Genomic DNA, 19017 nt, shown 5'->3' on the forward strand with positions numbered 1-19017 from the left:
CTGTGTTAACCCCCCCCTTCACAATTTTCAAAATTTTACTGGGCACCACTTAGGGCATGCGAATGCAAAATCTGAGACCAATTGGTTGTCGGTTTTAGCTTTCAAAAACAAGAAGTGGATCCGGACGGATGGACAGACAGATTCGTTGTTGCAGGTAAAAGTTACGAACGTCTTATTTTCAAAAAATCTCAGAAAATAATTCATGGGGGGGGGGGGCCTTATGACAATTAAATGTGATGTCCATTTGGCACACCTTTAAGGTATAGGCTACCTATTGCAAAAAAATCCAGGACTCGAGGACCATTCCCCTTAAAGTAGTTTAAAACCGCAGAAGGGGATCCGGACGGACGGACAGATGGGCGGACAAAACGCAAACAATAGCAAAATTAAAATTGAAAATTAAGACTCAACATTTTTTACTTCTAAAGGCGATCGATTTCGACGTAGAAATAAAAAAAATTTCATCAGCATTCAATAGCACTTTTTTTAATTTAAAAAAAATGCTATTTAAGCTGTACAAGACAGCGTTGGGACATTTTCAATGCATAGTATCGTTTCTGACAACACATCATCAACTTTTTGTTTACATGGCCCGCAAAAAAACTACACGCTGTGGTTGAGTAGAATTGAGCGTCATGCGCAGGTGCACCATCCTGTTGATACCCCCCCCCCCCTCGCCCGCAGTAAAAGGAAGCACATCACATCATTCGAATACGCACATGAATCAACTCATTGTATGCCCCCCAGGCCCCTCGGTGGTACGTTCGATGGCGTTTTAGCGAAAACTGAAATGAGAGTGATCAGGTAGACGCTTTTGGGGGAGAATGCAACGCCGGGGGGTCTGAAATACCTCCCAGTAAAAAGGAAAATTCAATTACCCTTTCTCAGCGATCATTATCACCATTAAATCATTTTTATACTCATATAATTTATAAATAAAGTAATTGTATACTGGGTGGCATTCCATTACCCCCAGACCCCAAGGTATTACATTCGATGCCGTTCTACTGAAAACTAGAATGAGAGTGAGTATACTTTGATAAGGGGTAAAAAAGAAGAACGGTAGTTGGTAGAAAACAGTTCCTTTTGTTGAGATCTTTAATTAGAATACCATGAAAGATAAATTCAATTTTTACCCCTACCCCCCCATTTGCCGTCACCCACTGATCTCGAAGAGAAGTCGCGCAAGAAAGTTATACTTTCATTTCGATGAGACCTTTCATTAGAATACCATGAAGGGTAAAACGGGTGTTCGCCCCTCGCCCCCCCCTCCCTTCCCTAATTTTCAAAAGTTTTACTGGGCACCACTTAACGCATGCGAATGCATAAAATCTGAGACCAATTATTGGTTGTCACATGTATAAGTTACACACACTTTACGTTCATAAACAACATCTCAGGAAATAATTCGCGGGGGAGGGGGGGGGGCATCTGGCACACCTGCAAGGTATAGGTTAGGTACCTATTGCAAACAATTCCAGGACTTTAGGACCATTCCCCTAAAAGTAGGTCAAAACCGCAGAAGGGAGAACGGACAGTCGGACGGACAAAACATAAACAGTTATTAAGTGTATTTTTTATATGGCCCGCAAAATACGAGTAGCGCATTTTTGTATTAAGAATACAACGATTCACGACACACAAAAAAACAAAAGTGGGAAATTGTTAGTTTCAACAAGAAAGTGCACCCTCGCACAATCCCCTATAATCGTGCGCGGGGGCATCCATCCTGTTGAAATCAACTGTTTCCAACATTTGTTTTTTTTGTGGGCCGTACATCGGTGTATTCGTAATAAAAAATGCTACTCAAAACAGTGTGCACTTTTGCGGGCCATACAAAATTGATGATTTTTCGGTAACGAAAGGGTGCATTGAAAATCTCTCAACGCTGTCGTGCAGTTTTTTACTTTTTGCATCTACGATCTTCGTACCTTTACGAAGAGATCGAAGGATTATTAATTAAATTCCTATACAAATCTCAGAAGGGGCCAATTTCTACCTGCAAGACTTAAAACTTTACCCACAATTGAATCGAATGAATAAGGGATGCATCGACCCTTGTCATGAGAATTTCAAATTAGCTGCAGAGGGCGTGTTCGAGTCTTTTTAGCTCTTTAGGGGTGGCCTACAGTTTCACAGACCCTCGTCCAATCACAACACTAAGATTAAACGGCAACAATTTCATCCCTATAAACCGCAACCTTACCAGATGCGCCATTTTGGGGTGGGAAAATTATTTTTTCCTATACCTACCTGTGGCTCCTTTGCCACACGCGCCCTTATCATTTTATTGTTAGAAATTGATTCTGTGGCATTTATTGTAAAGTGAGGGAGTTCTATCTGTTTAATGGGATTCAAATGATGGAATTGAAGGGGTTGATTTTTTGTGCATTCCCTAAACATTGTCGGGGTAACTCGTACGTAAATCTACGTATTGCTTACGAATAAACTTAATTTTTTATTCAATGCTATAAGTAAATAAATAAAATGGGAAGCATTTTAGTTCATTACGCCGCCGCCACTGTCGTACCGAGATAAGCAAATCCTGGAGATTTGAACGATAGATATGAAGGCAATCCGATGCCCTTATCGGGAAATTGGCAAAAAAAACATTCGCGGCGGGCGTACTGAATTCGGGCGATCAAAAAAGGATTGGAGTCGAGTCGCCTTTGGAAGTTTAGGTTATGATTTTCCGGGAAAACAAAAGCAAAATTTTCAAAGGTGACTAGACGGCAGCCCTTTTTTCATTGCATAGTACTACTTATGCGGGGTGGCGATAGGTATATTGGGTAAAAAGCACTTACTATTATTAAAACGCTGCACCTTAACAACAACGTACCTAACACAAATAAGGCCGCGCAAACGATGCAAATGCAACTAACTCGCGATTGAAAATCGATAATGATCGAAGAAAGCTCCTGCAGGTTTATCACTTGTTTTTATTGAAAACTAATGCGCAAAACACACACGGCACTACGTATCCGATTGTTACAAATTGGAATGAAAATTCGTTGCTAAGCCCTACGCGTAGAATCCATCTCTGGTTTGGGTAGACATAAGAAGGACACCTGCAACGTTCTTATCTACGCCGGTACCCGTCAGACAGAGACGATTGCCTATACCTAATTTGATAAGCAAAAAATTGGTTTTCTCCGAATTAAGTGCAAATGCGTTATTTATCCAAATTCGACGACAAAATACAAAATACCACCCATCAGGGAATGCCACTAACTGCAATTACAGGGAAAATTCACCCTTAAAATAATTTTGGACCTGTACGAAATGTACGAAAAACGCGACGCCATTTTTTCGTCATCTCCACGAATTTGTATATTTCGATAAAAACGGCATTACAGCGAATTAACGTATGATGCATGCACCAAAAGAATCAAAATTCAAAAACTCACCCCATCGTAATGTTCGTTCGGCGATCTTTCACAAAAAAACCCTTGAAACTCACAAAATTATGGCACGAACTAGTACCTAAGCGTGGCTGCTAAGTTGGAACAAGAACTGAGGGATGTAGACGAAACGACTCTTTGACAAGCAGCCAATCAGAAGCGCGTTAAGGCTGCCACGTGATCACTACGCGAGTATCAAACGACTCATCAACATCATCAATGCCATTTTTCCATTAATTCAATTAATTTTACTTTTACCTTTTTACTTTCACGTACCTACGATCGCTATTATAAATCGAGTCAAAAATAAACGATGGCGGTAACGGTTCGCTCTGTGGACGTCTTTAACTTGCCCTGTTCTTCTCATTGCAGTGCATAATAATTGAAGTCAGAAAGGCATCCGTAGACGTTCGGTAGAAACAGAAGGGGTCGCGGGGTGCTAATTACGATAGGAAGGCTCGTGGTATATTAGAAATAAAAAGTGTCATGCCACCATTACCTTCTTGCGGGGTAATTAACCCGTTTGAGTGTAGTCTCACGACCCCGTTGTAAAAAATAACAGGTTCTCGTGTTCCATAAGAAGTATAGGTACGGGAAATTATGTAGCTCTGAGGGGTATGGAAAATTACGTTAAAAAAGCGTCCGGCGAGCATATTCCCTATACAACCCACATGCGCAATACCTATACCTACCCCCATGTTAATTTTTTGGGAATGGCAATGAAAGTGACGTGGTGCTGGGGGATTTTTCATAGCAGCTTTTAAGGGAATTTAGGGGGCGTTTCAGAAATATGAGATTTTAGAACCTTTAAAGCCATTTCGGATCTGTTTTATTCTTTGGGGGTCTCTCCCGTCTGAGAGTCCACCAGTCTGCGATATAACAATAGCTAATAGCTGATGTATAGTATAGGAATCCAGTACTGGTATAGGTACCGCTACCAAGGCCTTAATCAATTTATATCGAACGATCGACGAGGACCCAGTCAACCCTTTGAGGGCCAAAAAAATGGGCGTAAAAGGTACCTAGAACAAATGAAGTCTTTGGACTTGTAGCATTGAATAATAAATCTGAATTATTCAATGCTTGTGGGTAACTCCCATAATCAAATCATTTATTGTACATTCTCTGTATAAATAAGGACCGAATACCAATTACCGAATAAACGCAAATCTTTATTGTGAAGAGTAAGGAGAAGAAGGACCACTAAAGTGTATAGGTAAGTAAAGGTACCTAACCCCCTCAGCGTTAGGCCTTGTCGTGTGTGTGAGGTTGGATTGGACGCCAACCCAACCGTCGCGCCGACGAAGGGCAACCCCAAAAAAAGTCGGGTGTCTCGAAGGATAACTCAAAGTAGCGATCATAGATAGGTACCAATGACCCTCTGGGTATAGACTAACGGCTAACCCGGCGAATACGGTACAAAATCGCTTTGCCAAAAGTTCTTGAAGGTGGTTGGAAACCGCACAAGTAAAGGGCGAAACTGGTGACCTGGTGGCGGTGCAGAATTCCTGGTGTCTCTTCCATATAGTCGTGAAGGATCTCAATGGAGGCTGACAGTTTTTGGCATTGAGGAAAAGTACCATGCTAACATAATCGCCAGGGGCGGGGGGGGGGGGATATGGAGTGGGCGATTAGGCGTCAGAGAGAGGCAACAGGTCCATATATTACCTAGGTATAACCCAGCTGCCTCAGAGACTATTAATATGTTTAAACTGTATACGGGGTGAGTTTTTAAAAGCATTACAACACGATATTTTGAACATGCGGTCATAAATATTTTGATACCTTAATAAGGAAATGGAAGGACAAATTTTAATATGGTTCTTTTTACATTTTTTCTTTTTTTAGAGGTGGGAGTGACTAACATGTTACATGGAATGATACACTTTTGCCTTTAAAATTCGAATCTACATAAAACACTAGGTACCGTATCGTATCGTGGTTATATTTTTTGCTTAATTGCTTCCATGGTTACGGAGTTATGGTTATTTTGGATAATAACAACGAAATAACAAACTTGGTCACTAGGTTACACATTTTCTAACGTTCAAAGGGTTGAGGGAATAAATGGACTAAATGGTAAAAACTTAAATTTGGTTAATTTTCCTTAGGGCAATCGATTTCGACTCAAAGGGTTCTTGAAAAATGTTATTTTGTCTAACGAAGCCGCACTTTTCATAATTGTGGGGAAGTAAAGTCGCCCCCACCCTTAAAAATTGCGAAACGAAAGAAATTAAAAAATATGTTAAAATTTGTCTCCCCATATCCTTATTAGGTCATAATAACAATATTTAAAACCGTCTTCGAGATATCGCTTTGTAACACAAACTCACCCTGTATACGTATACATTTAAATTTCTATCATAATTCAGAGAAAAAGATTGTTGCTGCACGTACCTACCGCTGCGGTCCCGAAGACCATGCGTTAATCAACTAGATCTAGTTGGCCAATTGTATTCGGTCTGAAAAGACGCCTACTAACGGAACAGGAATTTTGTGCTTTTATAGGCATAATGGCGACTAACAAGTTTAGTGCCGTTTGGGGAGGGGAACCGAAGATTTGTGGGTTGAAACTCCGCCCCCTTGATGATGCGATTACAGATAATGGTTCTTGTTTAGGTATACACTGTGTCCGAGATGGGGATCTCCGAAACCACAGAAGATACGACGATGGTTAAATTAGAGAAGAGATGCGCAATTAATGAGTTATTATCATGCTTTAAAGAAATCCAGAAAATTTCGATTAATTCCGAAGATATTCCAGAAAAACTGAAAATTATTTGAGCAGATACAAGAAAATAAAAAGAATTTTCTCATTGCCACTTTTTTACCTCTACAAGGGCCCGTTGAGAGATTTTCAATTCGACGTTTTGTTTCGGAGGAATCGTCATCAAATTTATGTTCTTATATGGCCCGTAAAAAAGTACATACTGTATTGAGTAGCATTTTTTAAATTACGAATACAACGATGTGCGGTACAAAAAAAAAAAAAAAACTTGAAACTGCTCGTTCCAACAGGATGGGGCACTCGCGCACAAAGCACTGGAAAATGAAAAACATGTCGATAGGTATCCATTCTCGCACGATTAGGGCGTTGTGCGCGGGTGCAACGTACTGTTGAAACCAACAGTTTCCATATCTTTCTTTTTTTCTGCCGTACATCTTTGTATTCGTAAAAAACCTTCTGCAGAGGCACCTCTAAAAAGCATCATGCGGGTCATTCTGTAATTGGGCGCAAGCCTGTTGAGGGCCCAGAACAAGAGAGAACAACTCTCTTCCTACTCTCACGATAATTTTTGGGAATACATTTGGTTATCGTGGGGCGTATAGCGTACTTCTCGAATCTCGATGATTATACGTCCTCCCCTTAGCATCTTACGATTACTTTTGAGGTAGGTTCAATGCTTTTCAGGGAGAGGAGAATCTCCCTGAAAAGTATTGAATGACTGCACTCAACCGAACCCCATACTAATCCCTTCCCCAGTCCTCAAACACTTAGGGCCTTTATGGAAATAATGAACATATTTGCTTTTCCGGGGAAGTATTCCATACACCCCTTTCCCCAACGTCCTGGTGCTACGATCTCCGACAAAATATTTACATATCTCTGTGTCCTATGGGAGCTCTTGAACTTGTCTGTTAGAGAGATATTCCATACTATCCCATATGCTATAGGTACCTACGCCCCGCATTAACAAATATGTGGAACCTTTACTGCTCCCACAGAAAAGGATGATCAAGTTGCCCTATCCTCAGGGATACTTCACACCTCTTGATCACTAGGTGCTTTAGAGATCCCCCCCTCCACTTTTCCTTACTTTACTGTTATCAACATAATGTTTGGGAAAGGTGATCAGCCTTTCATCTCCCGTGGAGTAGTATCTTCACCGCCGGTGATTGGGAGTTTAGATATGTAGGTACCTAGATGTATCTAGTCACTGTGTCTAGCTGCAAGTATCTATAACTCTCGCCAGGAAAGATTACCGGTCACAGCACACCTTGTGTCGATTTACAATCTATGTTTTTCTCAAGATGCGAGCGACTTCCGGTATAGGATCGTGCTATTGTTCAAGGAAAAGTCTTTTTGTTCAACATTGACACGATACTATCCCGAAAGTCGCTCACATCTTTAGAAAAACATAGATTGTAGACCGGGATCAAGTGTTCTATGACCGGCAATCTTTCCTGGCGAAAGGTAGGTGGGTACGTCACAACACGGGTAGTATTACCACAGTTTTAAATTAGTATATTTAAATCTGTGGTATTACTTTGCCCCCACGTACTGGGGTAAAAAATAAAACCTCCTCCTTAACACAAGCTGAATATTTCCAAATTGCAATGGTTTATTCTAAATGCATGTGAATTTGTATTTTTTAGCTATTCCACTTTGCCCTAATCTCCCATCATTATCAGACAATAGCGCGTCATTGAAAAAATATTCCGCTTCCTTATTTTTGTACGATAATTTTCCCCTCCAACGTCACGATCACAAAGCGAAGAAATGATCAACACTTTTGAGTTGTTTACTTGGATCATCACCGCGAAATGTGATAGCAGTCTGACGGTGTTGCCTTTATCCCTTAAGACATCAAGGGTGACAATCTCGACCTATAAATGGCGAAAGGTACCTAAATGCCTTTTTTGGGCACACTTCAAGTGAAACCATTAGTATCTAACCTTCATTGATTAGAGGCAATTACGACTTTGATAATATAAAAAGCTTGAAGTGTTCGATACTACCTACCTATACAAGATAAGGTTTGGAAAAACGTGACAAGTGATTCTTTTTGTTCGCGCCTTTGATCTTGCATGGTGAGTTTGTGGAAAGTGTTCAAAAATAAGGCCCCACTCATGACAGTCGAACTGTGGCAAACATCACTTCTGTATACCCAGGTCCCTGATAACGACGTTTCTTAGATAAGATTAACAATAAATATCTTCACCGTATTATTTCTTGACAGTGTTTTCATTGTTCAAACACAAAAATTATTGTTTAAACAAATTTCTAAGTTTATAAGCACGCTACGTGTGTAAATTGAATACAAACTGTATCTCTAAGTGTACAAAGATAAAGAGTTTTACTTAAATAATCACAATCGGTGCATATAGTATACGCTAATAAAATGAGTAAGTATGGCCATTGTATTGTGCCCGTATCGTGGAAAATTGCTTTCAGGCAAAGACAACTGCATTTTGACACGAACGGTGTTATGGTATTTGGTTTTTACCGGATTCGCGATAAACTACATGATACGCATCAATCTCAACATCGCCTTGGTCGCGATGGTGAAGCCGAAACCTGCCCAGAACTCGACCATCACAAGCGAATGCATAGCGACCACTCCAAAGGCGAACCTCACGGACGTCTCTGCCGAAAGGGAGGAAATCGGCGGTTTCGAGTGGACGGAGTACCAGCAGGGTTTGATCTTGGGCGCGTTCTTCTGGCTGCACTGGCTGACCCAGATACCCGGTGGAATGCTCGCGAATAAGTACGGGACGAAGATGGTCTTTGGGCTTTCCAATTTTGTTAGCGTTCTCCTGTGCTTTCTAATCCCAACCGTTTCGTTTATTGGTTTGGAGTATCTCATTATTGTACGATTGCTGCAAGGAGCCGTCGCGGTAAGTCAATCGCTCCTCCTCGTCCACCGACGCTTACGTTTTGCTTGTAGGGATGTGCCTGGCCATCGATGCACAGCATGACGGCGCGATGGATTCCTCCGAACGAGCGCAGCAGGTTTGTGACTGCATATGTCGGTGAGTGTTCTTCGTTGCGCTAAGGGGATAAAATCGGTTCTTTTAGGTAGTTCCGTAGGGGCCGCGGTGACTTTTGCGTTATGCGGTGTGATTATACATACATTCGGATGGGAGTATGTTTTCTACATTTCAGGAGTGTTTGGGACGCTTTGGTATGCGACTTGGTATTTCTTCGTGTTCGATTCGCCCATCGAACATCCCCGAATATCTGAAAAAGAGAAAGAATACATTCTAGATAGTCTCGGACAGAGCGTTTCAAAAGAGAAGGTAAGTCAAGAGCTCGCAGAAGAAGGTATTCCATTACATCCAGACCCCCACCTATTGACCTATAGTCACGGATGTTACGTATGGAGGTATGGAGCTATGTTTACCCTCAAAACGTTGTGATCTAACACGACGACACTTTTTTAGAAAGAGTTACCCTGTCCCTTTCCATACCTCACAGATGATCGATGGTCCCTTCCGAAACTGTAATGGTTTAAGTGTGAAGGGGGGGGGGGGGCTCAGGGGTATGGAATACTCTCCAAGAAAAAAATAAATATTCTTTTTTTCTTTTCATCATAATATCATAATTTTTCTTATCATAATATTTTTGTAACTGGAAAGTATTCCATCCCCCCCTTGCCATACAACGAGCACAAGATTTTCGTATAGGCTCTTGGTGTAAGGGCTAAGGGCATTTGACGTTTTTGATAGCTAAAGTTCTGGGGAATATGCAAAAATGGTCCTTTTCTCTATAACTAGCATGCGATGTGAGATGTTCGTATAGTGCTTAGACCCTGTGGTGCTACGCCCCCCCCCCCCATGTTTTCCACCGCTTCAGGGTAATATTGAAAGATATGACTATCGAATCCTCCATTTCTATTTAGTCATTATCATCCCCCAAACCCTTTGGAGTCACAGTCAGCACAGCCGCAATACTTCTTCGGCGACGCTACTGAAAAAATCTCCATACTCATCTTGAACGTTCCATACATCTTGGAGTTGTCCAGTCCACCACTGACCATATCAGCCCTTCTGCAGGGACACCTCTAAAAAGTATTATGCGGTCCAATCTGTAATTGGCCGTAAGCCTGTTGTGGGCCTAGAGCAAGAGGGACAATAAATAAATAAATAAATAAATAAACAAACAAACAAACAAACAAACAAACAAACAAACAAACAAACAAACAAACAAACAAACAAACAAACAAACAAACAAACAAACAAACAAACAAACAAACAAACAAAAAAACAAACAAACAAACAAACAAACAAACAAACAAACAAACAAACAAACAAACAAACAAACAAACAAACAAACAAACAAACAAACAAACAAACAAACAAACAAACAAAAAAACAAACAAACAAACAAACAAACAAACAAACAAACAAACAAACAAACAAACAAACAAACAAACAAACAAACAAAACAACAAAAAACAAACAAACAAACAAAAACAAACAAACAAACAAACAAACAAACAAACAAACAAACAAACAAACAAACAAACAAACAAACAAACAAACAAACAAACAAACAAACAAACAAACAAACAAACAAACAAACAAACAAACAAACAAACAAACAAATAAATAAATATCAATTTTGTTTTAGCCCCCAGTGCCGTGGAAAGCCATACTAACATCTCTACCTGTATGGTCAAACATCTTTGCACAAATCGGAGGATTATGGGGTTTATTTACGGTTACGACCAACGGGCCAATGTTCTTTAAAAGTGTGCACGGATGGAATATTACTTCGGTAAGGGCGCGTCAAGCCATCCACCCTCTAACTGTTAACGTTGTAGACTGGGTTCCTTTCTGCATTGCCTCATCTTGCGCGAATGATCTTCGCCTATGCCTTTTCGGCGTACGCCGATTACCTCCTGACCGCCAACAAAATGAGTCGCACGAACGTTAGGAAACTGGCAATAGCACTTTGTAGGTGTGCACTTCGGTTATTAACGTTTTTAATGATTGACTTCTTAGGTAACATCGGGCAAGGTGCCTGCATGATAGCTATGGCGTACTCAGGGTGCAATTATACCCTCGCCATTGTTTTCTTAACGGGTGCCATTGGAATTCATGGTGCGACATCGACGGGAGCGTTGGCGAATTTAGTCGATATCAGTCCAAATTATGCCAGTACGTTTTTGAGCGGCGTTAATCCCGTCTTTAAGTCGGTTTTTTACTTCTAGGCATCCTGCTAGGTATGGCAAATGGATCAGGAGCGATTGGAGGGTTTATCTCCCCGTTAATTGTTGGACTGCTCACTACAAACAATGTAAGTCCCTAATACGCAGATTATGTTCGCTATTCTACTCGCCTTTTCAGAACTCCGTCGAGCAGTGGCAAAAGGTGTTTTGGATAGCGGCAGGTGTTCTTATATCCACAGGATTTTTCTTTATTACATTCGCCAAGTCTGATCTTCAATGGTGGAACAATCCAAACAATCGGTACGCAGAGAAAAGTAATGGTTCAGAACTACACACATTAAATGGAAAGGAGGAGAAAGAGAACGTTGACCAATTAGAAAATGTGGATAGTAAAAGATGATTTGAATTTACCATTTACCTGTTAAGTATTAGTCGTTAATGAAATTGTGATACAAAATTTAGTGCAAATAAATACTTGTAGCCATATAATGAGCTATGCAATTGATCACGCATGATAACGCGTCGCATTCATGTGGTTAAATCACTCGGCTGCGCCTCGCAATGCAATCATACACATTTTGTGTTCGGATAAAAAAATCAATTCTAAATCTCCACTTTGCTGGAGGATCTCATGATAGCTTTAGGGAAGAGAACATCAAAGCCTTCTTTCCTGGGTGTTTTATCAGCTCCCAAAAGAACCTCGGTTCATAAACAATCTGACCATTAAACTTACCTTCAGACAAGCAAGACTGGGAGGGGTAGCGATCCTCTTCAGAAATACGTGGGGCAGAATGTAGTACCGGAAGGTCTGGGGGATACGGAATACCCCCCAGCAATACCCTCAGATCAGGAGTACTTAATAACTGTTCGTGTATTACTCCTAGAATCTGTATGGTAGTTTGTAATCGAATTGTCCTATACTGGGTGGTGTTCCGTACCCTCAAGACTACCCTGTACTACGTAGGTACTATCACATTCATGACGATAGTTTCTTGAAAAGGATGGTCTCATCTTCAATTCTTGAGAAGCATCAATGATCTGTCTAGACCCTGCAGTCGACGTCCTCGAAGAGTGAGCCCATCAAGATACGCTCTCCGTCTATTCGTAAAAGCAACAACCTCGGTCTTTTCCGGTTTAACGGAGAAACAATGGCTACTGCGCCATCTATCGACTTGTTCAAGAGCTTCCTGCTCTTTCATAGTGTTTGGAATCTTTCCAGTTTCTCGTTCAGACTGCGGAGGCACCACAGCAAGGAAGACAACACTTGTTGAGGGTGCCGGTAGTATTCCCGACACCCTTTTGAGGGATTGAATCCCCTCCGTCGCAACGAGACTGGGTCCCGCCCCCCGCTTGAGCTTTCTCCCTTACCTGGCACAGCCGGAACACTCGCTTTCGACCTGAACCCAGGATCTTGTCCCTGGACGCGCTTCAACCGTGGTTACCCCAGAAACGTGCATCTGCACTTTTAGATACGCGCAGACGATCCTTTCCAACCAGTCCTCGCATTCGGCCACAAAGGCACCCTGCGAATTCCGACGGAACCCTACCAGTCGAGGAAAAGGTCCCTTACCTTCCAACCCGTCAAACACATCATGCAGCCATAATGCACCTCGCCTGAGCTTCGTGGTGCACCCGCAACTTTTGGGCTTCGTCTCAGGCTGCCTTGAGCTAAACCCTGGAGAGCGCTTCTCCCCGATCTGTGACAGGCAGTGTATTACCTTCCTTTTTTACCAAAAATCGACTACACCAAAATTTCTCGGGAAAACACTTTTTCGTATTAATTTTGGTGCGTAGAATCCAAAACAATTCGTACTTTTTCGATCAGACTTCTCAATCAAAAGTTATAGACTAGAAATCAATTTCGAAAGAAAATTCAAAGGGCTGTAACTTTTGAACTAGTAGCCCAATCTTGGAACTGTTTGAAATTATGGATTCTAAAGGCAACATTCTATAAGAAAATTTTTTTCCGGGTCGATCGGAGACAATTTTTTCTTCGAGGCTCAAAAAAAGGCAGTGTATAACCTTCCTTTTTTACCAAAAATCGACTGCACCAAAATTTCTCGAAAAAACACTTTTTCTTATTAATTTTGGTGCGTAGAATCCAAAACAATTCGTACTTTTTCGATCAGACTTCTCAATCAAAAGTTATAGACTAGAAACCAATTTCGAAAGAAAAATCAAAGGGCTGTAACTTTTGAACTAGTAGCCCAATCTTGGAACTGTTTGAAATTATGGATTCTACAGGCCACATTCTATAAGAAAAAATTTTTTCCGGGTCGATCTGAGACAATTTTTTTTTCGGGGCTCAAAAAAAGGCAGTGTATAACCTTCCTTTTTTACCAAAAATCGACTACAACAAAATTTCTCGGGAAAACACTTTTTCTTATTAATTTTGGTGCGTAGAATCCAAAACAATTCGTACTTTTTCGATTAGACTTCTCGATCAAAAGTTATAGACTAGAAACCAATTTCGAAAAAAAATTCAAAGGGCTGTAACTTTTGAACTAGTAGCCCAATCTTGGAACTGTTTGAAATTATGGATTCTACAGGCCATATTCTATAAGAAAATTTTTTTTCCGGGTCGATCTGAGACAATTTTTTTTTCGGGCTTCAAAAAAAGGCAGTGTATAACCTTCCTTTTTTGCCAAAAATCAACTGCACCAAAATTTCTCGGGAAAACACTTTTTCTTATTAATTTTGGTGCGTAGACTCCAAAATGCTTGGTTCCTGACGTCGGATTGCCCTCTTTGAGCCAACGACCCAGGCACAGCTCTGGGCTTTGGCGCAGGGTCCGCTTGACTTGGACGCTTCTATTCTTCGCGTGAATATAGGAGCTGGCCCACTCTCAGGTCCTTGAATAAGGCTCGGCATTGGAGTTCGTTGCCGGACACCTTTTGAGGGCCGAGGGCCCTGCTTGTTGGTCGCACTCCTGACGAGGAGCGCAGAAAGGGTTTGGATTATCTTCCATACAATTCCTACGCGAGTAGCGCAGAAATGCGGTCTCATCATGGGTTTACCCAGGGTTTGGCTGACAACCCCTTTACTAAGGAAAGGGGTCACCCGAGAGGTCGCCCGTTATCCGAGAGGCAACGTTATCGACAGTGTCGCTGACACTTGGACACTACCAGTGTGGGTTTTGGGCCCGACGAGCCACTTATAAGTAGGTATTGGTCACTACCCACACCGGAGTGGGGGGGGGGGCAATGGGTGCAACTATTTAGATATACCATAAAGTTACTACTCCTATACGCATCCCAATAAAAGAAACCCAAAGACTGTATCTGGGAAACTGTAGTAATATAGAATTTCCACTTTTTTCTCCGCCTGAGCAGTTGCTAGTAGTTGCTAGAACCTAGAAGGTTGAAAGGAGGAGGGCCACTTCCTGGCATATAAGCTACCTATATCACCCACGTAGCAGATGCACAACACACTCTACAATACAGACAGATAGACAGACTAGAATTTGTTTTTGTTTGGTTTGCGCTAAAAAGGTAACTTATACTCAACACAAAATTTTGAAAGGCGATAACAATTTTTTTAATTGCTTGGTAGGCACTTTAGCATTACAGAATTCGCTATAGGTAAACTCGTGCTACAATTTTCAACCAGGGGCAGTAAAAAGGTTGACCAGGTCATAGACCATTAAGAGGGGGCAAATTATGGTTAATTAATTGAAGCATATGCCCATCGTAAGCCTTAAATAGTGCATACCTAATTTGTTTAAATTTTGGAAAGCTTTCGACTTGTTAGAAAAATACATGACGCCATACAACATATTGAGAACAGTTTTAGCTTTTATCAAAAACGCCTCGAGGTATTATTGGAAGATACGACGCTGCCGCTCCTAATAATAAAGTGCCGTCCGGGTCCGGGGCCCTGAGCCCCTCCACTTCAGTAATGAATAAACAGAGTGATAATTTTATTAATGATGTATGTAACCGAATCGTCCTAGGCCCTTAGTAGACACCGGTTTTACGAAGGCAACAGTTTTCTTTTTTTGGTGTACCCAAAGAACGCGATACTAAATTGTAAATTAGCCGGTCACGAGTCGTGGTCATACCGATCTGACATTTTTTTTAAATTCGGTCAATTGAAATTTGCAGGTGGTACGCCACTGGTACGTGCAAAATCGGCTCATCGCACAGTCACTGTCTTTGTTTTGTTATCGCTCCCACCCACCACTTCTTTTTTGCCGGCCGGTCGTCGTCGTGGTTAGTGGTATGATTTCAGTATATTGCGCCTAGCAGAGAACGTGATTTAATATAAACAAAGTGCAAGAGATCGATTTAATGATTCATTCCTGTGACAGCTCATCAGTGTGTGGTATCTTACAAGTTTCGGGCAAACAGGTGAGCATAAAGAATCTCAATTTCCACAATCAAAACAGAATTGCGCTTCAAGGATATCCCCTGTAATTAATTCTAGTGTCTTTTTTCCTGATGATGCAATACCTAATTACCCCGTGAGTCATAGCAGTATTGAATATATACAGTGCCCCCAAGCTTACGTCCCTGGAAGATAGGTATGTGAACTAATTATACAAAAATTCAAAGTAACCAATCGAAAGCGTCCAAAATGTAGTACATTCCACGATTGGTGCATTCCGTGCTATATTTAATTAGGTATAATAATGTTTTGACAGTATGTGCTTGAGGTTATTTTCGTCGTTTCTAGTTTTTGCTTTACATTTTCCATCTCCAGTTTTATACAAAACTCGTCTTTTCGAAAACGTGTACACCTTGGATTTGCGATAACATACGGTAGGTAATTTGCTTAAAGATGTTAAACCATACCTAACCTTACTTATTTTCTATAGTTGGAAATTGCGTAGAAGCCCTAAATCATGAGTTTAGACAGAAATTGTTGTTAATTCGAATGCTTGCAAGTGGTCGCAGTTGTTAAAAACCTGGTCAGAGGTACACCGTAGTTCATGGCCGTGCTCGTCGTGGTTTCGTAGAGAATGGTTTGTAAAACGAGGGATTATCGTGATGATCTGAATCATACCAAGTCAACGCAGTGGTTAGAGGAATGTATTCATGTCAAATATATGGGAAAACATGAGGTTAGTAAACGCCTGCAGTTCCGATGAAGATGATTGGTCCATTGGAGATAACGGTTCACGCACACCAGTATTGAAAGCAGTTAAGTACATTTTACATGTGTTTTTACGTTTTGTAAAACTTCAATAAATAATTTTACTGTTGTACATGGTGTAAAAAAGAATTTGTGTACCCTGCTCTTGCGATATTCCTTCAAGCCCCTTGATGTTATGCAACTTGTATGGCACACTGTCTAATTACTATAGAATCGACTTTTGTATCGGAATGTACTGCGTAAAATTGTAGCGCCTTGCCAGGGACGTGGTAAGCTTGGTGGCATGTAAAATATGCACAAAATGCGAGGGGTATTTCACTGAGCAAACTTCTGTACAGGTACTGTCAAAATTGGCAGTACTTGGTGTACTCCCCTCTCCGGCCACTAATTCTGTGTACTGCTAAGTTCTGCCCGATGTACTGCCCTGTCCTGCATGTGTACTACAAGGCCCTATTTGCATATTCCCACGACCCACGAAACAAAGGACATCTTATAGACATTTTTTAATTAATGCAACGCTAAAAGGTATTACTTATATGATTAAAGGAACATCTAATTGCCTTTGTTATTTATACAGCGTCCTACAACAGTATGTCAGTCTTTCCTAGCCCACCCCTAAAGATATAAAAAAATCTTATGTGCAAATATCAACTGTGGATGGATCTATAGAAATTATTTTCAAATGATTTTTTAAAAATAGACCACCCTGTATATGTTAATCTAAAAAGATAGCATATTAAAATTTATTTTTTAATATATAACGCAATCGCAACTCGGTTGATGTATTGTTCCATTTTTAAACGTGTTGTACGATGTAGACTGGGTTCAAAGAGAATCTTTTTTAAAACACGTTTTTATTGGTACTATTGCGGCTATCGATTTCAACCACGTAGGGTCATCTTCAGGCCGAGCGTCAATACTATAAAATGATGAGGCATGTACTATTATTAGCGGAGTAGTATGTGTTAGTTGTCAGGAAAGATGTTTACTAAAAGTGAGGTTGTGTATATTGTTGTTTTGTTCTTTTTTGCAAAGTGCACTATGGAACGAAAACTATTAATTTCAGTGTCTAACAAAGAATGTTTCTTATCACAAGGCAGGCTTTTGTATAGCGCATAAAAATTATCCAACTTTGCATGTGCTTAAAAGTGCTATATTAATTTTTGTTTAGTTCCAACTGTTAATGAAGTCACAGTTAACAGTTTACCTAATATTTCTTTTACCAAAATTTACGATTTCCTTATTTGTTGTTACCAAAAATTGTATTAAACGGTGTTCTATTAAACACAATTTGGTCATTAGTAACACATTCCATAAGTCGATAATTAATGACGAAGCAGATCCATCCGTTGCTTACAAGGATATTACCATTTGGTCATTCCTATTTAAATTAGTCACCGCTTCCTAATGCATTCTTTTACCAAATTGGACCCTTGCATAAGAAAAACCGTTAGTTTGCACGCTACCAGGATTCCGCTCTTATTACCAAATTGCAAGGCCGTTCCTTAACCTCCAATCAAACTATGCAATTTTTGGGTGTTAGTCATACATTTTAATTGTAAATCACTTCTTGCGTGCTCGTTGCAAACAAATATTCAATCATTCATCTTTTTCGTAGGTAGGTACATTAACCACTTTATTAAGTCTAATTCTTTAAATAGATTTTTCCAACAAAAAATTCTTTTGTTACTTTGTAGTTTTCGTTCAATGCCATCGTACAGTATTAAACAATAAATTACATTTTAGAGCTTTGTCTTTGTCGCGGTACAGTCTCATAATGTAGTTTACTGCGTATACGGGACTACCTACCATTAAAAAAAAGCAAAAGATGTTATTAACGTTACATAGCAAAGAAGAAGATCATTAAGCTTAAAATTTTGTCCAAATACTAGTTATTCTTGTGAGGTTGTTGCAGTGATGACCGCGTAATTCATTACACACTATAAACGTGGGTAAATGTTGACATTTCAAAATGTGATTTGTCATTAATTCTGGACGTTGAGAATTTTATATGACTGTTATAAATATTCTCCTGTTAGGTGCATTGCATGTTTCATCACCAATGTAGTACCTCTGTTGGTTCTCATTAAAACTAACGTACTTTATTTAGCAGAAGGTGTTTTGGGCATTCGTATTAATATCCAATTAAATTCACTAATATGAAGGTGTGTGATATGGGGTGAAGAATTACTCTACATTACGACACTCCGTTTTTATTTTACCTAACAATCTCTCCGTGTTTGCGCGAACTTGCGCTCACAAATGCCTTATTCAATCAATAAAAGTTAATACTTCTGGAGACTGCCATTTTTAATAACTCTAAGATTCCGTTATTAATTCGGGAGATGGGACTCATTTCTTGCATTTGGTAGCTCCAGTTTGCTCATGGTGAAATGTTTGGCCTTAAGAATATATATGGGATGGTAAATAAAAAGAATGATATTTTATTTATTTATTAGGTAACGGAACGGTTCTTATGATTTAAATACTACGCTGGAAGAAAGTACAAGTTAGTAAATGAGGACAAGACAGCTGAAATATATAATAATTACATAGAAAGCACATCCATTCACACTCAAATAAATTTAGTTGCATTGGGCATATTGTAATTTTATATATAACATTGA

At 40.2% G+C, this 19017-nt stretch overlaps 1 protein-coding gene across 1 annotated transcript; it reads left to right on the forward strand.

Annotated features, from left to right (window-relative positions):
• Positions 1-7919: 7919 nt before the first annotated feature.
• LOC116181117 (sialin) lies at positions 7920-11782 on the forward strand. Its single transcript, XM_031501393.1, has 9 exons — positions 7920-8528; positions 8578-9020; positions 9071-9155; positions 9202-9422; positions 10756-10902; positions 10949-11081; positions 11130-11285; positions 11339-11424; positions 11475-11782. The coding sequence occupies exons 1-9, from the start codon at positions 8525-8527 to the stop codon at positions 11694-11696; spliced, it is 1497 nt and encodes a 498-aa protein (XP_031357253.1). The 5' UTR covers positions 7920-8524; the 3' UTR covers positions 11697-11782.
• Positions 11783-19017: the final 7235 nt, after the last annotated feature.

The sequence above is a fragment of the Photinus pyralis genome, unplaced genomic scaffold (genome assembly GCF_008802855.1).
Source record: "Photinus pyralis isolate 1611_PpyrPB1 unplaced genomic scaffold, Ppyr1.3 Ppyr1.4_LG9, whole genome shotgun sequence".
Taxonomy (NCBI): domain Eukaryota; kingdom Metazoa; phylum Arthropoda; class Insecta; order Coleoptera; family Lampyridae; genus Photinus; species Photinus pyralis.